We start from the raw sequence: 23,878 nt of genomic DNA, 5'->3' as shown, positions 1-23,878 counted from the left end.
CTGCAAGTGAAAGAGACATGCAGAGGAATCTGATGACAAAACAGCCACCTCTGTGCCTCAGGTCACCTAGCTTTCCAATCCTGCAGAAACCCATGGGAAACACAAGGTCTGCACTCAGAATAGAGAGCTGACGGCTGTGCTGTGTGTACGGGCAAAAGAACCCAGGTGCTGACTAAGAGCGTGGTGCATACTGGTGGCCAGGGACTCTATTAGGTGCTTTTTTTTTTTCATCTTTCAATTCCAATATACACATATATAAATCAAGCGCACAAAAAGTGTCTACAGAGTTTCACGAAAAATTTTAAAGCAAACATCTGTTTAACCACTATCCAGGTAAAGAAATAGGACATGTGTGCTTTTCCAGGATGAAGGGAATAAATAAGGATGACACCTAAGCAGAGAGAAAATAGCAGCTCAGAACTCTGCCGACCCACCCATCCACCCACCCACCCGGGGAGTGGCCTGCCTGACTCAGTATCAGGCAGATGGGCGGCCTGAACCTATCCTTGGACATCTTCCCTTCCCACTAGTGGCCTTGGAGGACACTCCCCTGGCCTTCATTGCCATCTCCATTCAAACACTTCTCCCCATGTTTACCTGTTTATATCTGACCTCTACCCAGTCACTGATTCCTTATCTCTGTGTTCCTGATAAAGTCAGTGGGCACACCCTCCCAGCTTCAAACACCATCCTGGAGCACACAAGCTCCAGACTCTCCAGTTGCCTGACTCAAGGCTCTCCTGGGCTCCTGGCAGTACTTCATAATAGATTCTAATCCACTTGGCATCTGAAAGGCTCTTTCCATCCAGTCACTGCCCCCCAACACCTGTATTTCTTTCACCCCAGGCAAGAAAACCTGTTCCTCAACCAGGGTCAATGAGAATGAATCACCATTCATCACCTGTGAAATTTACTAAGTAGAGAATAATCTCCACCAAAAATAAGGAACTTATGAAAATGCCCCTGATTCAAAGCCTTTTCCCATTCGCATCTTGAGAATACAAACACTCTGGAGAATGCTTTGGGAAGCAGCATAGAGCAGCTGTGAAGAGCTCAAGATTGTATCACTAGCCTAACATTCCTAGCTGGGAGACCTTGGGTAACATCCATCTCCCTGAACCTCCAGTTTGTCCTATGTAATTTGGAGATAATTAATAACACCTACCTGATGGGTTCTGCTGCACATTGATGTATATAAAGCCTGTAATACAGAGCCTGGCACACAGCAAGTGGTCAATCTGTCCACTGGGTTTAGGCCAAAGCAACATCATTTCCTGATAAACAGGACAGTCCAAGGTTGTACAAAGTGCTACACAGACAGAAATTCAAACTTCATGCCCCAGTTCTGGTCCCAATCAGGCTTATTACCACTCCTGGAAACTCTGACCCCAAGACTGGACCCCACGGCAGGTGGGGACAATCAAGACTGTCTGTGTACTGCAAAATGCCACACCAGACACACCTCCGAAACAGACATCATTTGTGCACACATCTGCATCGAGTCATCCACTGCTGCAGGTGGAAGGGGAAAGTAAGGAAGCCAACAGGCCATCACTGGACAACCAAGTTATCACCCTCCAACCTCCGCACTCCTGGGCAACACAGCACTCCAGTGTTGTTGCCAGGAATAAGAATAACAAAGGTGAGGCATCCCAAATCTGCTCAGCAGACAAACTAGGAGGCACCTCTCATCACAACCCTAACACCAGCAGGACGCAGAACCAGGGGTGAGCTCCAGCCTCAGATGTCGAGCATATGTGGGACTTCCTCATCTGCAGGGACTGCAACTGGCCTGACCCATCTAACAAGAGCTCTCAGGACACCACGAAAGAGGCACCTCAACAGCACAGAGCAGTGAAACTCCAATTACTCAGGGGTCCATGGTCTGTTCTGTGAATAACTCAATAAGAGTTCTACCAGACCAAGCCCATGCACCACAACTACTGAGCCCGCACACTCTGGAGCCCGTGCACCACAGAGATCCTGCGTGCCGCAGTTAACACCCGACGCAGCCAAATTAAAAAAAAAAAAAAATCTACGCTAAATAAATTGCTTAGAGGAAAAACAAAAACAAAAATTCAGACAAAAATATTCACTGCAGCCTCATTGCGTGGGGAAAACATGACATAGAATTAACATCAATTCACTGGCCCGTTGCTTGACAGCTCTGATAATGAGCCCGGCTGAAGAAAGCACTGGCTCGAATGCTGGTCTGGAAGAGTCTGGAGATCATTTGTCAACTCAAATTATCCCCTCTATCACTTTCCCCTTTAAGGGAGATGCAATCACAAAACTAGAGGACTTTAGAGCCGAAAGAAGACTCAAACATCATTTAGTCCAATAATTAAGAGCTGATGGTACTTTCAGACATCATCTTGTTCCAAAAAGTAGTGTAGTAATAAGTACCAAAAGTCTTTGAAAAGTCCACAACCTCTGGTCCGGTAATTCTATCTTTAAGAATCTATGCTACCCCAATGTTCATAGCAGTATTATTTACAACTGCCAAGATATGGAAGCAACCTAGGTGTCCATCAACAGAAGAATAAGGAAGATATGGCACGTATATACAATGGAATACTACTCAACCATAAAAAAGAATGAAATTTTGCCATTTACAACAACATGGATGGACTTGGAAGGTATCATGCCAAGTGAAATAAATCAGAGGAAGACAAACACTGTATGTTACCACTTATATCTAGAATCTAAAAAATAAAACTAGTGAATATAATAAAAAAGAAACAGACTCACACATATAGAGAACAAACTAGTGGTTATTAGAGGGGAGAAGGAAGCAGGGAGGGGTAAGATGGGGGTAGAGGATTAAGAGGTACAAACTGCTATGTATAAAACAAATAAGCTACAAGAATATATTATATAGCACAGGGAATATAAAATATTTTATAACTATAAATGGAGTATAATCTATAAAAATTTTGAATCACTATGTTGTACACCTGAAACTAATATAATATTGTAAATCAACTATACCTCAATAAGAAAAAAAATTTTTATTTAAAAAAATGAATCTATGCTAGGACTTCCCTGGTGGTCCAGTGGTTAAGAATCTGCCTTCCAGTGCAGGGAACGTGGGTTCAATCCCTGGTCGGGGAACTAAGATCCCACATGCCATGGGGCAACTAAGCCCACCCACTACAACTAGAGAGCCAGGGTGCTCTAGAGCCTGCACGCCACAACTAGAGATCCCGCACATCGCAATAAAAGAGCCCACATGCCGCAACAAAGATCCCATATGCTGCAACTGAGACTGGATGCAGCCAAATAAATTAGGGGAAAAAAAAGAATCTATGCTAAAGAAATTACTTAAAGGAAAAACAAAAACAAAAATTCAGACAAAAATATTCATTGCAGCCGTATTTATGAAGCACTAAACTGGACTGGTTAAGCAAATTAGGGTGCATACACACTGTCTGTTGAAAACAGTACTAAGAAATATTTAAACCCATGAAGGAAAACATACAAGGTTAAATAAAAAATAAATGAGGCATATATAAAAATTATATGCAGTGTTTCCAATTTTGTTTTTAAAGAATTAGATGCAGAGAAAGAAAAGATACAACCCAAGTGTTTATGGGAATTAACACCCGATGGAGGAGTTCTTGTTGATCTGTTCCCTTGCCTTTCTATGTTTTATACATACGCCTCTGTAATAATGAATCAACCCCCCCTATTTTTGATGTTTGATGTTTCAAGTCCACCACCCCCTCTTTCCTTTCTGTTACACATCTGCGCAATCAGGTAAAAAACCCCGGGTAATCCCTCCATTGGCAGGAAATTGAAATCTTCCAAGCCTCAGCCCACATGCAGAACTCTCACCACACCTCCTATTCAATACTAGAAAAACTGAGCCTATCTTTTAACCCCCTTCTCTCTAGCTATTTTTGGACCAGCCTTGGGAACCTGCCATGCTCTCCCCAGAAAAGCTCCATTATGTGAGTAATAAAACTTTTCACAGCCCCCTGATGGATACGTGGCATCATCAACCTCAACACCAAGCCAAACTTGGGGAGGTAGAAGCAGCCCACTTACACTGAGGGGCCACAACATCTACCAATGAGCATGTTGTACTTTTATGCCAAAAACCGCAATATGATTTCTTAAAGGTTAAGGTATAAATGTTCATGTCAGGCCTGCAGAATTCTCTAATTTTAAGAAAAAAAAGATACGTCTTTAAAACAGTAGGCGAAGAAACAGGGAATTGATTATAAGGCGACAACGTGTGTCTAAAAGAAGAATTGTCTCCTGTTCTGAAGTAATTGCAGAATAGAACCAAAGAAACATACCTGGACTCAGAAACTGGTCTTCTGCGAGTACATCTCCAAGGGTGACAGATAAAAACTGGTACTTGGGTCTCTGCCAGCACCAGAATCTCTTTTTTTTGGTCACCAGACTTAGAAGTTGTAATTTATCAGAGTCATTCAAGTTTGATACTGCAATCAGGTTTCCTCCAGTATCAACTTCTCGAAGAAAATTCCTTGTTGCTTTGGCAAACATTTTGAGAGCTCCAGATTACCTGAAAAAAAAAATATATATATATATATATATATATAGGAAGTTATTCTTTCATGATTTTTTTTCTAAAATTACCTTATTTCTCCCCAGTATCAATCAGTATACATGAAAGAATACCTTCTTAGAGCAGGCTCTAGTTTGAGTTCCGTTGATGTCTAAGAAATCAAATGGAAATACTGAAAGAGAATATGTGTATGAGGCAGGATAGGCTAGGTTATGCCTCCAGATCTTCGTAGCTTATAACCAGAAAGGTTTCTTTAGTGCTCACACTACACGTCCAATACAGGAGGACAGGAGGGCTTTGCTCCCTGTGTCATTCAGGGATCCAGGCTGAAGGGCCAGCCACTACGTTGAACACTGTTGGTCATCAGCCAACAGGAAAGAGGGCTCTGGAAAGTCTCACACCAGCAAGTAAATGCTCTGGCCCAAAACTGACACACGTCACGTCCACTCACAACATGTCAAAGCTAGGCACATGGCCTCTGCCAACCGCGACGGTCAAGAAATACAGTCCTACTGTTTGGAAGGCAGAGACCTGGGACTACCTGCTGAACCACATACCGATTACCCCCAATTTGTATCTTACTTATGACCACTTCTCTGAAGGGTCAAATGTGTGATTTCTCCTGTTCATAAATGGAAAGTGACTATTACTTTTAAACCCAAAAATGAAAGCCCAGTCACTCTTCAGCTGGAGTGCAAAAAAAGAGAGACACGTTGGAAGATATAAAAGTACTATATTCAGTGGAAGATGTATATACTATTCAATAAATAGTGTTAGAACAACTGGATAAACATCTGGAAAAAATAAAGTCAGATCCCTATCTCATGCCACACATAAGAGCAAATTCTCAATGGATTAGAGGGTTTTTAAGGAAAAGTGAAACCATAAAAGTACTAGAAAAAAAATAGAAACAAATATTTGTACAATTGTAGGATGAGAAAGGAATTAGGAAGACAAATGGCAAACTGAGAAAATATTTACAATACAAAGAACTAGAATACTTAACATACACACAAAAAAACTTTCACAAACCACGTCAAGTTTTTAAAATACTGTAGCAGATACATGGGCAAAGGTTATAAACAATTCACAGTATATAAACTGCACATAGCTGGATATGTGCATATGAATACATACATGCACACAATCATTATTACTCAAAAAAAGCACAAATTGAAATAAGATTTCCTAAAACTATCCACAAAGGTTAAAATGTCTAATGCAAAAGAACTGTGTTTTATTTATATTTGTACCTTGGTGTCTGGCAGTCACATACATAACAAAATCATAAAATTAAAGAGCTGAGATAATCTTAGATGTTAATTAGTTCAACCCACTTTCTTTACCATGACAAGGGCATAAAAAAATTTTTTGTTTGTTTTACTATCACTAGTTCTTCTCTAAAGTACCTTTTCTTAGATTACTGTGTAGTCACCTAACCCTGCTCTTATATTGGAGCACTCATTTATTCATTTCTCAAAATATTTATTGAATCAGTTATTAATTATTCTTAAGTACGTACTATACCCGGGTACCATTTTTAAGCACTTAGGATACAGACACAAAAGGTAGTCTCTCCCTTAATGAGCTACTAGTTTGGGGGCCAGATGGAGAAATAAACAGCTAAGCTTTATTGACACAGATTGCTGCAAGTAATGAACCAAGAAAAAGGCATCTAAATCGAACTGGAGAGAAGTATAGGGTCACAGAAGTCGTCCTGAAGTAGGCAGCATCCCAGCTGCATTTTGTGGGCTAGGTAGAAGCAAGCAGGCAAGGCCACTGAGAGGGAGCTTGAGTAGAGGAGCAGCAATTATAAAGGCTTAGCATTTGCAGGAGGTGGCGGACAGGCGGAGAAGATCATCGTACAAGGCAAGGTTTGGGACCAGCGAGGTCGTAATGTCCAGGAGACGTGGTGTTGTGTAGATATGCCCATAGCACTTCTTTGACAGACCTAGAGTCACTTTGCAAGCTCTGGGATTGGTTCCTGCACTGGACTGCCCAGTTCTAGAGAAGGGAAGCGCAAAGGATAACGATGAAGAGGTCTCAGTCCTGGTCCTGAAGGCCTCTGCCTCCCCTGCTGGGGGCCAGGGGAGCAGGAGCCATCAGAGGGGTTACAAAGGGAGCAGTGTGATCAGAGAGGTCACTTAGATCTTTGGGAAGCAAAATAGGAAACCAGCTGGAAGGGAACAAGATTAGAAATAGACAACACATGATGATGCTGAACTACATCAGTGGTGTAAGGGTAGAAAAGATGCTGGTTTGGTGGTTTCCCTAGAACTCTGGCTGGATGTGAGGGTGCTGATGAAAGAGAGAAGACTCCCCAGCATGGCCTGCAGCCAGCTCAGGCCTGGGTTAGCTGATGAGATGGAGATGCCAGTTACCAAGGGAGGGATCCGGGAGGAAGCAGACTGTGGGGACAGTAAGACAGTAACTGCTGAGAGTGCATCTAGGATAAGGCACAAGATTTATTTTGCCAAACACAAGGAAAGAACTTTTAACAAAATAAGATCTCCCCAATGACCTTGGGGATTTCACCCCGTTTGTCCAAGAGAAGAGCCACAGCAGGACCTGCCTCGGTTCACAATGGGTACCAGGAGCTCCATTTTTATGGTTTCTCTTCTTTCCTGGGACAACCTGGAAGGGTGTTCACTAACTTGCCTTCAGATTAAACAGATCTCTGAAGAAGCCAAATCAGGTTTGCCATTAAAAGCAAAACAAAACAAATCAAAACCCAGACCCATCTGCTGTGGGCGCAAAGCCTTAGTGATGACACCAGTCCTCCCCAGAGAGATTAGAGGATGAAGAAAAGGAACTCCTAAATTAATTATTTTTTTTTTCAATCTAGCATCAAATACAGCCTCTTGACAGTCTAGGTTGCTTTAGGAAGAGTTAATGGATGTGGCTATCGCAAGTTTTTATTAGAACCGTGCTTATTCAATCAAGGGACTAAGAATATTCTCCTTGTGAAGGTAAAGTTAGAGGCTTTTTTTTAATAACTATGTTTGAATACACAACACATTTACATGGCTCTAACATCTAAACTATGGGAAAAGATATACACTGAGAAATCCCATTTCTACCCAGGTCCCATCTACCTTTTCACTCCTCTCCCCTTCAGGTACATCACCTTCATGTTTCTTTACCCAAATATAAGTAAAAAGGAATGTACACACTTTTCTGCATCTTACTTTCTGTCATGTGGCAATATATCCTGGAGCTCTTTCCATGGGTAGAACCTTCCGCATAATACAACTTCATAATACCCCTTCACATGGAGGTACCATTGCTTACTTAACCTGTCCAGTACTGCTGATCGCTTGGGTAATTTCTAAATTTTTATTATAAAAATGCTGCACTGAATACTCCTGAACATCTGTCTCCATCTTACATGGGCAAGAGTATCCGAAGGGAGATTTCTAGAAGAGGCATTGCTAAACCAAGGGGTAAATGCACCTATAATTTACAGGTAGTACCATTTAGAAGTCTTACCAATAAGGTATGAAAGTATCAGTCTCAGCAACAGAGTATGTTATCAATCTTTTGTATTTTTTCAGTCTCATAGGTGAGAAATGGTATCTCAGTATAGTTTTAAGTCATGTTATTTTAATATAAATGAAATCAAGCATCCTTTGTTTAAAGTCATTTTATATATCTTTTCTTAACTCTTTGTGCCCTTAGCCTATTTTCTGTTTTTTTTTTTTTTCTTTATTCCTAGGGGCTTTCAATAGAATATAGAGATGAGGCAAAATATATGCTAGAAATTTAATACAATACAGTTTATCCTGCGACACTGGGAGCCAATACGCTGTTGTCTGATTCTCAAGCATCTAAAATAACTGTCCAGCCAGGAAAGATTAAATAATATGCCCAGGGCCCACCAGAGGATCTAGAGCCCAAGCTGCCTGGCACAGACAAGCACAACGTCTCAGCTAGAAGTCAGACTTTGGATACAAATTTCCAGAATGCTCCAATGGAAGTAGATAAAAATGGCCTCATAAGAAAGCAAGCTCAGAATGCTCATGGCCTAAAACCCCACTGCACTTCAGTTGTACTGAAGTTCCTGGGCTCCCTCACTTGGGGCCTGAAGAATTCCATTCGCAAGCAGTCCCTACTCATCTGCCTATGTGGCTTCCCAGCTCGAACCAGATTAGAACTCAGAGAGCCAAAGTGAAGGTGGTAAGGATACACAAGCTCAAATCAGACTCCTGGACAAGAGACAGAAAAAGAAGAGACCAAGAAAGCAAGACAACAACACAAAGTCAGAAGAGCACATGGCCAACTGGGACCACTGGCTCCTGGGAACAAAGAATCATAAAAGTAGTCACGGTAATGATAGCATAAGAAGATACTACAATCACTTGCATCCATCCTCAAGACTGATTCAGAGGGATGGAATGATCACATCTTTGAGTTGCAAAGGACCCAATTCTTCCTAGTGCCCAATTCAGGATTCTTCTCTGGAGCAGCTCTAGTTGATCAATGCGCCTCTGCTTGAAGAGTGCTAGGGAAGAAACCTCAACATCAAAATCCACTAAAGGTGGGGGGCAATTGTAAGAGTTCCTGCTATGTGCCAGGTACTGGGCTAAGTCCTTTCTACACGTTTCCCCATTGAATCTCCACGATAACCCTGAGCAGGCATTGTTCACATCTTACAGATGTGGAAACTAAAGTCCAAAGATGTTAAGTAACTTGCCCAAGATCACAAGAAAAAAAGCAGTCCTGACATCTGAGAGCCAGCCTGGTACCATCAGCTAGCCCTGGGGCTGCTGGCACTGGCCTGGCGTTTTCCTGGTGAACACGAACAATGTCACAGAGCATGGACACCAGGCAAGGCCACTCTGTGGTCACGATAAATCAAGACCAAAACAAGACCTCTCATAGTCTTATCTGGCCACAGACAAAATATGAACACTGTCCAAACCACAAAAATGACCAAACACTCCCACTACCCCCACCAACCCTGGCACACAAGTGACTGTGGTTTTCGGCCAACCGCAGTTTAGCCTCACACCTTTCAGAAAAGATTTATGAAGATACTCCAGAGGATTTCCCTCACTTTCTGACAGCATCCAATCCAATCCAGAGCAAAGTCCTATTTCCTTAAACTCTCCCCCCAAATCTCCTACAAGCCCAAATCCTGTAACTCCCTCTGACACCCAGTTACGGAGATGCCCAGGGTTCCTGGTGGAGGGAGGTCTCCCTCATTCAGCAACAACCCAACCCCTTCAACTCCACCTGTGTTCCCAGAAGTCTTTGGCTAGAAGGCAATGAATGTCGAATAGAGAATTAGTGCTGAGCCCAGATTCCAATCAAGGTCCACCTGCCTCCCAAGCCTGAGCTCGGGACCACTCTGCTCTGCTAACTCCCCAGTCAGGTTTTGGTTTTGTTTGTTTTGTTTTGTTTTTAATTTGGACTACATATAATTCATTTTGTAAAGTAAGGAAATGTGCTCAAAAGGGTAAACTTCAGTTACGGTGGAAGCAAAAACCATGCTATAAAACATGTTATTTCCTCATTATCTAGGAAAACGAGACACCACTGTTAGTATTTGTCTCTTAACTTCACATTTTGAATTATTTTTTAGTTTTCTAAATAACAAAGTGAAATTGAGTCTATTAAATTAAAACAGAGGTGTCATCTGGTGCTTATGGCCCAGTACTTTCATTTTTATAATAAGAAGGCAAATTAAAGACAAGGTACTCTATCATTTGTTTCTAAAATAAAAATCTGAAATAAACAAATGGTCACAAGACAGGCATGAGCTTGCAAAGAAGTCAGGGCCAGGCAGCAAAGGCTTTTAGGAAGGATACCAGGAGACTGATTAAGAATAGAGAAGAACCTTCTGATCCCCTTCAGGGTTCAAAAAGAACAAAACAGAAAATCATTTCTGGAAAACATAAGGCTTCTTCCTAAAGCAGGCGAGCTAAGGGCAGCAGCTGGGGCCCTGGGCCGTGTTCCTCATCTCTCTCTAATTGCCGGGGCTCATCTTCTCCCGGCTGTTTTCCTTTACGAAAAGAGCTCATTGTTGGTGGCTTTGTTAAACGATTAATTTACTCTACATTTACTCAGCTGTTTCTCTGACCTCACAGCACTATTTCATTCCACTCCAACTAACACTGTCTATCTGCCTCTTAAAGGCATCGATCGCAAGGCATCCATCCCTCTCACCAGTCCTTTGAACAGAGGCCTCTCAGTGAGAGGTTTTTTTGAACACTCTACAACGAACGCCTTTCGAAGACCGCCCTCTAGTCTTTCCCTGTCAGGTGCAGATGGGAAGCTGTCTGGGGTCCGCACGCTGAGGCCCCGTGAGCAGCGGTGATGTCATCCCATCCAAGCCGAGAGCCCGCAGGGGAACTTGGCCTCCTCCGCAAGCTCGGGCCCAGTATCCCGGACTCCGGGGATGGGGAGGCGGTTTAGGCCAGAGAGTGAATTCCACGCCGGCCCCCGCCTTCCTTCCCCGCACACACGCGCCGCCGCGCCGGGCCACCGAGAGCCTAGCGCACGCGGAGGACAAACCGGAAGACAAAGAATGCAGGCGTGGGGAGGGGGCGCACAGCAGGTGAGGGTGGTCGGGGGCGGCAGTAGGTGGCGAGGAGAGGTGATAGGAAAGGGGTGGGGGGACAGGGACGGGGGCGAGGAGGCGACGTCATGGGGCCGGCGGTCCAGCTGCGGGCAGCCCACCCATTGGTCCCCTGTGGGACTAAGGGGCAGACGGGAGGATGTCCCAGAGAGAAAGAGCCGCGCGGGCTCGGCTCCCCAAGGTCAAGGCCGGACCCAGGGCAGGGCCGAGCCGAGCCGCCCGCACTTACCTCCCCGCAGCCTCGCGCCCCGCGCCCCGCGCCCGCGGAGTCGCAGGAGCCCCGCGGAGTGGGCCGGGCCGGGGCGGGGGCTGGCGAGGGAGGAGGGCGGGCGGCGGGACCTTTGCTCCGTCCCCGCCCCCTGGAGCCGGGCGCGGCGGCCGGAGCAGTGAGCTCCGAGAACTTGCACTCGGGAGTACTGAGTTCTGCTGCGGCCTTCGGCACGGCCTGGAAACAGGCAGGGCTTTCCCTTGGGCACCTATGTGCTCTGGGCATATCCTTAGGCTACTTACCCCACCTCCTTATATTTTTGTCAGCAAAGCTGTCCCTGACTATTCAAAGTACAGCCAGGCCACCATCCTACAGGAACACGCCCTAGGTCCTCCGCTGCTTTATTTTTCTCTTTTGCACTAATCACCATCAGATAGACTATACACATTATACGTATTTCATGCGTTACCTTTCTTTCCCTAGATTGTCAGCTCCACCGGGGAGGAACTCTTGTCTGTTTTGTTCACTGTACCCCACACTTAGCATAGTACCCCATGGATGGTTGACAGTAAATAATTGTTGAGTTAGGGCCTCCTCTTGTTTCTCCAACTAGACTGTGGGGTCTCACTCATCTTTGCACTACTTGGCACAGGGTAGGTGAACAATTAATTAATGGTTGTTGGATGAATGAGTGAGTAGAAATGGTCAGGAGAGAGAGGTGGTCCCCTTTCGGTCCCCTGCCTGGCCAAAGTGATTAGATAGTGAACAAAAAAGAGAATCACTGTCCTGGCCCTGTCAAGAGACTTTTTATCTATGCTGTTGGTTCTCTGTCCTCATAAACTTATGCACGGATGACTCTGACGTATAGAGATTATTGTCTCCTGACCTTGGTCATTAACCTCAAGAACATCCTTATAGGCAGCATGTTCACGAAGTTCCAACCAGCAAGCCCAGCCCTCTGTCTGGATAGGTAACCACTTGTAACCGAGAGTACATGAGATTTTTGGTGCAACAGTTACTCAATGGCTTCAAATTCTTCACTTTCTTTTTTTTGTCCTGTCCACTGGCTTTCAATTACATGCTTGAGGAAGACAGTATAAGATCAGGAGCTAATACTTAAATAGCGCTTTCTAATTACTGTCGCCAAGCATGTTCTAAGTACCTTACATGCACTGGTAGATTCACTTACTCCTCACAGCAACCGGTTGGAGGTCCAAGTTACAAATGAGTAAACTGAGGCAAAAGGGGACTTCCTAGATGGTGCAGTGGGTAAGAATCTGCCTGTCAATGCAGGGGACACGGGTTCGAGCCCTGCCCAGGAGGATACCACATGCTGTGGAGCAACTAAGCCTGTGCGCCACAACTATTGAGCCCATGTGCCGCAACTACTGAAGCTCATGCACCTAGAGCCTGTGCTCTGTAACAAGAAAGGCCACCTCAATGAAAAGCCCACGCACCACAACGAAGAGTAGCCCCCGCTCGCCGCAACTAGAGAAAGCCCGTGTGCAGCAATGAAGACTCAACACAGCCAATAAAAGAAAGAAATAAATTTATTAAAAAAAAAAAAATTGAGGCAAAAGATGGGAAGCCCACCCAGCTGAAAAGAGATGGAGCCAAGATTTAAACCCCGCTTATGTGACACTGTAATGGAGCGGGATCCTATGGGGCCTTCCTAGGACAGACCCCACTCCCCCATAGCCTCTGCTGTAGCTCCTCTCAGCTGTTCTGATCTCATAGTATCTGATGCACATTTCCTGAGTTGTTTTACAGATCCTAAAACCACCACCAAATGGAAGAAATTAACTACTTGATGACCATGACCAGACTTGCAGCTAACAATTGATAATGTTAACCCCTGCGACACCACCCTATTACCTCAGCATCACATACCCTGGGACATCCTTCCTTCACCTGGCCTTTAAAAATGCTTTGCTGAAACCCATCAGGGAGTTTGGGTGTTTTGAGCATTAGCTCTCCTGAACTCCTTGCTTGGTGCCCTGCAATAATCACTGCACTTTCCTTCTTCACATCCCAATATCCATAGATTGGCTTTACTGTGCGTGGGCAAGCGGATCCAAGTTTGGCTCAGTAACACCACCATCTGAGCTTTAAACCACCGGATGGTACAGACTCTTCAGAAAATAAGAAGCACAACAGGAGTCACCCCATTAAGCAGTGTGTGAACATGTATGTGTTGGGAGAGAGGGATGAATTGTGTTTAAGAAAGTTCCCTCCTCTCCCCTTCTCCATGGTTACTTTTCCTGTCCCTGACGGGTGAGACCAGGATTCTGGCACAGCCCAAACTGACAGTCTCAACTTTTCTGTTGTATTTTCTGAACAGTTGTTCTGCTTATTATTATTATTATTATTATTAAAGTATTTGAAGATTTCAGACAGACAAATGCAGGATGGGAATTTTAGCCCAACTAGGAAAAAAAATGAATAAAAAGAAAGTATCCAACCCCAACCCTCTCGTCCCATTGTAGATATATACCTCTAAGAAAATGAAGCTGTAACAGAATTTTACAGGAGATAAATTGGGGTGGTCATAGTGATGGAAAGTGTTTACTTTTAATAAGATTCACTCTATGAACTATGTTTCAACTTATAGAATTTCTGAAACACATCTATGGGGTGTTGTGTATGTCCTACTCTTTCCCGAGGTCCTTATTGAATAAGCAACTTGTAAATGTTGGCAAAAATTGATAAAATTTATTACTGGTGTGTATTTCATAAATGAACATGCTAACAAGCCAGCTCTGCATGGCTGCTGTAACTACTTCGAAGTTCTTTGGGAGCCACTTTTGGAGAGACCTGCGCTCTTTTAGATAAATGGCCTCCATGGAAGAGAAGTAACACACGCAGGCTTTGGATCAGTTAGATTTGGATCAAATCCAGGGTACCACTTAGCTGAGTGACCTTAGGCAAATTTTTAACTTCCCATTTAAAAACAGCTTATAGTGATACATAAAAAAAACAAACAAACAAACCCAGCTTATAGTGTTATCATAAGATTAAAAGAGAAGGTGTATGAAAAGCACTCAGCACATAGTAGGCCCTAAATAAAAGTTCATTTCCTTTCCTTTATTAATTACTTTTCAGTTAATGTCACTCTTAAATTGAACCTAAAAGTTTTCACCTATGTATAATTTTGTCTTTTACCATATTGACTGCTTCCCAAAGGAACATAGCTACTAACATAAATTAAAATAAAATTTGGCATACATTGATATATATTTTTAATCCAATTTAATTTACTTCCCTGAATCCCTAATGTGATTTTTTTCAACTGGAGACAGCACTGCCAAAGCATATTACCAATTACCATTCTAAAGTAAAAAGCTTAAGGAAGGTTAAATATGACCCAGAATTAACAGCCCATTTCTTTCAGTGTCCCAGCCATCTCTGTTCAATTGCAAGGTACAGATAGATACCGAAGAAGAACTGAAATTTACTTGGTGGTCAGCAAATGATCAACCAAAATTGTCCAAATTTAAAGTCTCAATGCAAACATTATTGGAAAAATAAGGAAATAAAGTAATTTGTTGTTCAGTTATTATTTACTGCACTACAAACTACCCTAAAACTCAGTGGCTTGACACAACCATCATTTTATTACATCTCACGATTTTGTAAGTCAGGGCTCAGCTCAATGATTCCTCAGTACCATGGGGCATTGACCGGGATCACTCAGCAAAATTTAGCTAGTGAATAGCCTAGTCTGGAAAGTTCAGGACTGATGACTTCAACCACATGTCTAACGCCTTGGCAGGGAGGGCTGGAAGGCAGTGCTCAGCTGGGGTTATCAACCACGCCTGTTACATGTGGCCTCTTTATCATGGTGATCCCGGGGAAGTCAAACTTCTTATGTGGAGGCTCGGGGTTCCCAAAGCAAGTATTCCAAGAAAGAAAGCAGAAGCTATAAGTCTTCTGATTTAGCCCCTGAAGATCCAGAATGTAACTTCCACAGCATTCTACTGTTGAAGCAAGCCCAGATTCAAAGAGAGGGGATTATACTATGCTTCTCAATGGGAGAAAGAGCAAAGAGTTTCCAGACATCTTCATTCTACCATATTTGTTTTTCTGAAAGAGAATGCCATTAAATAACAATAATAAACAAATAATATTAAAGTTAGTAAAAAAAAAAAAACAACTCCTATATTTTCTGTTCATTGTTCACATAGAAACACATGTCATTGTCAGCATAAAGGAGATTTGCAATGAAGACCAGAGGTCAGGTTTCTAGAAAAGTTCACAAATACAATTTATAGCTGCATAAGTTTTTCTTACCCCATTATCATTATTCTCAAGATTATTCAGCATCCAAGTCTGAGATAGCCAGCACAGAGAAAGACAAAGTCCATGCATCTGACATTTTGTAAACAAATATTTATTAAGGACCTACTATGTGCCAAGCACTATATTAGATACTGGGGATATACTAATGGTCCATGCCTTCACAGAGCTTGAGGGTCTATCCAGGAAGAAAGACAGATAAACACTAAGGAGGAAGTGTGGGAAGTTCTATGATCAGATGTCGTGGGAAGGCATGGTGGAGGAGGAAAGGTAGCTGGGTCAAGGAAAGGCAACTAGTCAGGGTAAGCTAAGTGCTAAAACAAATAAAACCCCAAATTGTAATGGCTCAAACATCACAGCAGTTCATTTTTTCTCAGTGAACAATCTAAGGTAGTTCCTGAGTGTGGGGAGTGGCAACGGAGGAGGGTAGTCTCTGTTCCTTCAGAAACCAGCCTGGTAGAGGCTCTGCCATTTGCAATTCAAGGTTGCCAAGGGTGCCAGACACGGGCATCTCCAGGAGGCAGAGAAGGAAAGAACCTGAAGGCTCCCTTGTGAGAGATTTTCATGGGCCTGGCACTTTGCCTGTGCACTTTCCTCGGCCCAGAAATCAGTCACATGGTCCCACTCATCACAAGGGAGGCAGGAAGATGTAGTCTTCGTGCCCAGGAAAAAAGAGGAAATGGGTTTCTGAGAGCAGTAGCAGGCTCAGTTTCAAAATGCTTTTAGAGGACATATAGGTGTTGGATAAATAGGTATAGGACAAGCTTTAGTTAAACTCACTGATATTCAGATTATATAACACATACTATGAAAAAATTAAACTTTTTAAAATCCTATGCCTAGGGACTTCCTAGGTGGTGCAGTGGTTAAGAATCCACCTCCAAAGACCTACAAAAACAAACCCAAAACACTTAAGAAAATGGTAATAGGAACATACACGTCAATAATCACCTTAAATGTAAATAGATTAAATGCCCCAACCAAAAGACACAGACTGGCTGAATGGATACAAAAGCAAGACCCTTCTATATGCTGCCTACAAGAAACCCACTTCAGACCAAGGGACACAAATAGACTGAAAGTAAAGGGATGGAAAAAGATATTCCATGCAAATGGAAGTCAAAAGAAAGCTGGAGTAGTAATACTTATATCAGACAAATTAGACTTTAAAGTAAAGACTATTACAAGAGACAAGGAAGGACACTACATAATGATCAAGGGATCAATCCAAGAAGAAGATATAACAACTGTAAATATCTATGCACCCAACATAGGAGCACCTCAATACATACAGCAAATGCTAACAGCCATAAAAGGGGAAATCAACAGTAACACAGTAATAGCAGGAGACTTTAACACCCCACTTACACCAATGGACAGATCATCCAAACAGAAAATAAATAAGGACACACAAGCTTTAAATGACACATTAGACCATCTCGACTTAATTGATAGTTATAGGACATTCCATCCAAAAACTACAGAATACACTTTCTTCTCAAGTGCACATGGAACATTCTCCAGGATAGATCACATCTTGGGTCACAAATCAAGCCTCAGTAAGTTCAAGAAAATTGAAATCATATCAAGCTTCTTCTCTGACCACAACGTCATGAGACTAAATATCAATTCCCTGAAAAAAATTGTAAAAAATACAAACACATGGAGGCTAAACAATACTCTATTAAACAACCAAGAAATCACTAAAGAAATCAAAGAGAAAATCAAAAAATACCTAGAAACAAATGACAATGAAAACACAACAACCCAAAACCTATGGGATGCAACAAAAGCAGTTCTAAGAGGGAAGTTTATAGCAACACACTCCTACCTCAAGAAACAAGAAAAATATCGAATAAAAAACCTAATCTTACACCTAAAATAATTAGAGAAAGAAGAACAAAAAAAACTCAAAGTGAGCAGAAGGAAAGAAATCATAAAGGTCAGATCAGAAATAAATGAAAAAGAAATGAAGGAAACAATAGCAAAGATCAATAAAACTAAAAGCTGGTTCTTTGAGATGATAAACAAAATTGATAAACCATTAGCCAGACTCCAGGACAAAAAGGGAGTAGACGCAAATCAACAGAACTAGAAATGAAAAAGGAGAAGTAACAAGGGACATTGCAGAAATACAAAAGATTATGAGACTACTACAAGCAACTATAAGCCAATAAGTTGAATAACCTACAAGAAATGGATAAATTCTTAGAAAAGTACAATCCTCCAAGACTGAACCAGGAAGAAAATGGAAAATATGAACAGACCAATCACAAATATGGAAATTGAGACTGTGATTAAAAATCTCCCAACAAACAAAAGCCCAGGGCTGGATGGCTTCGCAGGCAAATTCTATGAAACATTTAGAGAAGAGCTAACACCTATCCTTCTCAAACTCTTCCAAAATATAGCAGAAGGAGGAACACTCCCAAACTCATTCTACAAGGCCACCATCACTCTGATACCAAAACCAGGCAAAGAGGCCACAAAAAAAGAAAATTTCAGGCCAATATCCCTGATGAATATAGATGCAAAAATCCTCAACAAAATACTAGCTAACAGACTCCAACAGCACATTAAAAAGATCATACACCATGATCAAGTGGGGTTTATCCCTGGAATGCAAGGATTCTTCAATATACGCAAATCAATCAATGTGATACATCATATCAACAAATTGAAGGATAAAAACCATATGATCATCTCAATAGATGCAGAAAAAGCTTTTGACAAAATTCAACATCCATTTGATAAAAACTCTCCAGAAAATGGGCATAGAAGGAAATTACCTCAACATAGTAAAAGCCATATATGAAAAACCAAAAGCCAACATCGGTCTAAATGGTGAAAAACTGAAAGCATTCCCTCCAAAAACAGGAACAAGACAAGGGTGCCCTCTCTCACCATTATTATTCAACATAGTTTTGGAAGTTTTAGCTACAGCAATCAGAGAAGAAAATGAAATAAAAGGAATCCAAATTGGAAAAGAAGTCAAATTGTCACTCTTTGCAGATGACATGATACTATACATAGAAAACCCTAAAGATTCTACCAGAAAACTGCTAGCACTAATCAATGAATTTAGTAAAGTAGCAGGATATAAAATTAATGCACAGAAATCTCTTGCATTCCTATACTCTAACAGCGAAAGAGCAGAAAGAGAAATTAAGGAAAGTCTCCCACTTACCTTTGCAACAAAAAGAATAAAATACCTAGGAATAAACCTGCCTAAGGAGGCAAAAGACCTGTATGCAGAAAACTATAAGACACTGATGAAAGAAATCAAAGATGACACCAACAGATGGAGAGACATACCACATTCTTGGATTGGAACATGGTATGTCCCTCCATCTGTTTGTGAAAATGACTATCCTACCCAAAGCAATTTACAGATTCAAAGCAATCCCTATCAAGTTACCAATGGCATTTTTCACAGAACTAGAACAAGAAATCTTACAATTTGTATGGAAACACAAAATACCCTGAATAGCCAAAGCAATCTTGAGAGGGAAAGACAGAGCTGGTGGAATTAGGCTTCCTGACTTCAAACTGTACAAGGCTACAGTGATCAAGACAATATAGTACTGGTATAAAAATAGGAAGGTAGATCAATGAAACAGAATAGATAACCCAGAGATAAACCCACACACATATGGGCACCTTATCTTTGACAAAGGAGGCAAGACTATACAATGGAAAAAAGACAGCCTCTTCAATAAGTGCTGCTGGGAACATTGAACAGCAACATGTAAAAGAATGAAATTAGAACACTTCCTAACACCATACACAAAAAGAAACTCAAAGTGGATAAAAGACCTAAATGTAAGGCCAGACACTATAAACCTCCTAGAGGAAAACATAGGCAGAACACTCTATGGCATACATCAAAGGAAGATCCTTTTTGACCCACCTCCTAGAATCATGGAAATCAAATCAAGAATAAACAAATGGGACCTAATGAAACTTAAAAGCTTTTGCATAACCATAAACAAGACAAGACAAGAAGGCAACTCTCGGAATGGGAAAAAATACTTGCCAACAAAGCAACAGACAAAGGATTAATCTCCAAAATATATAAACAGTTCATCCAGCTTAATACCAAAAAAGCAAATAACCCAATCCACAAATGGGCGGAAAATCTAAATAGACATTTCTCCAAAGAAGACATGCAGATGGCTAACAAACACATGAAAACATGCTCAACATCACTAATCATTAGAGAAATGCAAGTCAAAGCCACAATGAGGTATCACCTCACATCGGTCAGAATGGCCATCATCAAAACATCTAGAAACAATACATGTTGGAGAGGCTGTGGAGAAAAGGGAACTTTCCTGCACTGTTGGTGGGAATGCAAGTTGGTACAGCCACTATGGAAAACAGTTTGGAGGTTCCTTAAAAAACTAAAAATGGAATTACCATATGATCTAGTCATCCCACTACTGGGCATATACCCAGAGAAAACCATAATCCAAAAAGAAACATGTACCATAATGTTCACTGCAGCACTATTGACAATAGCGAGGATGTGGAAGCAACCTAAATGCCCATCAACAGATGAATGGATAAAGAAGATGTGGCACATATGTACAATGGAATATTACTCAGCCATAAAAAGGAATGAAATGGAGCTATATGTAATGAGATGGATAGACCTAGAGACTGTCATGCAGAGCGAAGTAAGCCAGAAAGAGACAAATACTGTATGCTAACTCATATATATGGAATCTAAAAAAATGGTACTGATGAACTCAGTGACAGGTTACCTAAGAATAAAGATGCAAATGCAGAGAATGGACTAGAGGACACGGGGTTGGGCAGGGGGGCAAAGGGGAAGCTGAGACGAAACGAGAAAGTAGCATAGACATATATACACTACCAACTGTAAAACAGATAGCTAGTGGGAAGTTGCTGTATAACAAAGGGAGATCAACTCGACGAAGAGGGATGCCTTAGAGGGCCAGGACAGGGAGTGTGGGAGGGAGTCGCAGGAGGGAGGGCATATGGGGATATATGTATAAATACAGCTGATTCACTTTGGTGTACCTCAAAAGCCAGTACAAGAGTGTAAAGCAATAATATTCCAATAAAGAGCTTAAAAAAAAAAAAAGAATCCGCCTCCCAATGCAGGGGACATAGGTTTGATCCCTGCCCCAGGAAGATACCACACGACACAGAGCAACTAAGCCCCTGGACCACAACTACTTAGTCTGTGCTCTAGAGCCCGTGAGCCACAACTACTGAGCCTGTGTGCCACAACTACTGAAGCCCAAGCACCTAGAGCCCATGTTTCACAACAAGAGAAGCCACCACAATTAGGAGCCCGTGCACCACAATGAAGAGTAGCCCCTGCTCCCCTGCTCGCCACAACTAGATAAAGCCTGTGTGCAGCAATGAAGACCCAACACAGCCAATAATAAATTAATTAATTAAAAAAATAAATTTTTTAAAAATTTAAAAATCCTTGCTTACACACACTAATTTACTACAAAGATAAGAATATATAAAACACTTAGCATTGCCTGGCAAATAATAAGCACTCAATAAATGATGGCTTTTATAAAAAAAAAAATCCTATGGCTAATTTAAAGGATGTCTAAGAAAATATGGAGAAACTGGTGATAGAGTGGGTGAGGGTGGTATTTTATCTTTAATAGTTATTACTGATACAACTTCTTAGCTGGGTTTTAATTGAAGGGGGAGAGTGGGAATTGAATACACATTTGTTATTTGGTGAGGACATTAAAAATGCTAATTGCAATGGAAAAAAACAATTTGGCAAGAAAAAATTATCTTGGCATCTGATTCAATCTTGACTGATTGCTAGAAGCACCAGTGCAATAAATTTGTTAGTCTGAATGATGAGAAAACAGCTTCAGAAGTTCAGCTTCTGCCACCCCTTGGGCACCTTCAACACCATAAAAGATTTTACTTTCTTTCAAACTGTTGGTAGAAGTGGATTTTTTTTTCTAATAGCATACTTTGAAATCTTCAAGCTTCTTCCCCTCCCCCACCCCAGATGACCTGCACCTGTCATTTCACTGCAAGGCTGGGTTTCTCTGAGGAATCTAGACAGCCACTAGGAAATGGATACACAAGGACTTCAGAATTCAATTAGGCTTGCTTTCTGAAAGTAAATCCATCTTCTTCTGCTAATGTTCTCATATTAAAAGCAATAAAATCATCAACACTGTGATGGTTAATTTTATGTGTCAACTTGACTGGGCTAAGGGATGCCCAGGTAACTGGTAAAACACTGTTCTGTGGGGGGACAGGGGCGGGGGGTAGGGATTTTCTAGAAATAGATTAGCATTTTAATCAGTAGACTGAGTAAAGAAGATCACCCTCACCAGTGCAGGTGGGCATCATCCAATCACTTGAGGGCCTGAATAGAACACGCAGGTAGAGGAAGGGGAATTTTCTCTCTCTGACTGAGTTGGGACATTCATCTTCTCCTGCCCCTGGACATTGGTGCTCCTGGTTCTCCAACCTTCAGACTCAGACTGAACCACTGGCTTCCCTGGTTTTCCAGATCATAGATGGCAGATCTTGGGACCCTCAGGCCCCATAATCATGTGAGCCAATTCCTATAATAAATCTCCTCATATAAAGATATAATCTATATATTTATATATAGAACCAAACAGAACCAATAGGCTAAATCTCTGTATATCTATATAGACAAATAAAAATTTTCCCAGAAAATTTTATATACCTATACAGATATATCTGTATATCCATATAGATATATCCTATTGGTTTTGTTTCTCTGGAGAACCCTAACTAATATAGACACCAAAAACCAACCAAACAAGCAAATTCACTTAGGCAGCTGATTAAGACTTGGCAGTTTCATGATTTTGGAGCTGGCACAAGCACTAAGTTTGAGTCCCATCTCTGCCTCCTAGTTGGTCTTGCTTCTCCTCCAAGCCTCAGTTTCCTCATCTGTAAAGTGGAGATAACACCTAACTCACATGATAGCTGTGATTCATCTGGCACCCAGTACTTGAAAATGGTAGCTGTTATTATTTTCAGGTTCCTTGGAATTCCATTCCATTTTACAAACATTACTGAGTGCCCACTATGTACTTGAACAAAGACATTCCCAGCCCTTACAAAGCTCACAACTACTAGAGGAGCGACCTGCTGAAAACGCTTAAGAAGAACCCAGTAATTCTGACTGGGGAGGGAAAGTTTTCAGGTAATGTGTCCTGGAAAGACCAGGCTTTGATCAAGACTTTGTGGCAAAGGATCCAGAAAAGTACAGACATCTTTGAAATCTCTCTAGATTCGATTTCTCATCACTCTCTCCTCACCAAAAAAACCCTGCCCACACAGGGCAATGCCAGACATCCCCCCCCAGCTATGAAATATGCCTCACTGTCTAGAATGAGAAACACATTTGCAATGTAAATATCCCTAATGGAAGTCACACGGAGATGAGACAATCACATTAAAGCATAAATGCTGATATCCTTTCTGGATAGCAGTGTTTGATCAGGAAGTTGAAAGATACATGGAAAGTGCATGAAAAGGAAACCACTATTTCACAACTTTGCTACTTTTAGTTTAGTTAGAAGAGCAGGCACCAGGTTCTGATATCTGTAATTGCTACATTCTTTTGAATGCTTACTTTGTGTCCAGCATGGTCCTTTATAAACATTATTTCATTGACTCTTTGTACAACTTTATAAAGTATCATTATCCCTATTTTACCGATAAAAAAAAAATCCTCAAGAGGCAGCCTGCAAGTCTGACACAACTGATACTAGGATTTAAACTCAGGTCTTAGTCCAAGCCTTAACTTTTGATTACCGCCTGACAGGTGAATTTTGGGAGAAGTCAAACACTTAAACACAATCCTGAAAGTTCAGCTTTTCACCTTTATGTAAATTAATATTCATTCACTCAAAACATGTTATTTCTTTTGTTTTTGAAAGCTCTCTAGAATAGTGATACCTAAAACAACCCCTGCAATCCAATGTAATGATTTTTATTACCTTGATATTAAAATATATTATTTTTATGCCTTCTAGAAATCTCTTTTTTTAAGAAAGTGAAGAAATTTGCTTGGCTGGATTTTCAAGGGAGGAGGAAATTGTAGGGCCTTCCTTTTGTTTCTACTAAAGCTTTTGTCATTTCTTCTAAAATTGCCACAAAACAGTCCTTATAAGGGTAAGAAATCTGAGATAAAATTACATTTAAAAATTTTATTATCCATAATATGCACAGGAACCTAAAACATTTTCTCAGATCA

The 23,878-nt window shown here is 41.5% G+C and overlaps 1 protein-coding gene across 3 annotated transcripts in view; it reads right to left on the bottom strand.

Annotated features, from left to right (window-relative positions):
* Window positions 1-11,417, bottom strand: part of GSDME (gasdermin E) — an 80,764-nt gene extending 69,347 nt beyond the window's left edge. For all 3 annotated transcript variants that reach the window (XM_057731376.1, XM_057731377.1, XM_057731375.1), the window contains exons 1-2: window positions 11,347-11,417; window positions 4,305-4,534 (exon numbers count right to left, since the gene is read on the bottom strand). In XM_057731376.1, coding sequence (XP_057587359.1) covers window positions 4,305-4,515 — 211 coding nt within the window. In that variant the 5' untranslated portion in view covers window positions 4,516-4,534; window positions 11,347-11,417. The remainder of the gene's footprint in view (window positions 1-4,304; window positions 4,535-11,346) is intronic.
* Window positions 11,418-23,878: the final 12,461 nt, after the last annotated feature.

The sequence above is a fragment of the Hippopotamus amphibius genome, chromosome 4 (assembly GCF_030028045.1).
Source record: "Hippopotamus amphibius kiboko isolate mHipAmp2 chromosome 4, mHipAmp2.hap2, whole genome shotgun sequence".
Taxonomy (NCBI): domain Eukaryota; kingdom Metazoa; phylum Chordata; class Mammalia; order Artiodactyla; family Hippopotamidae; genus Hippopotamus; species Hippopotamus amphibius.
This window is presented reverse-complemented; position numbering and strand designations above follow the sequence as displayed.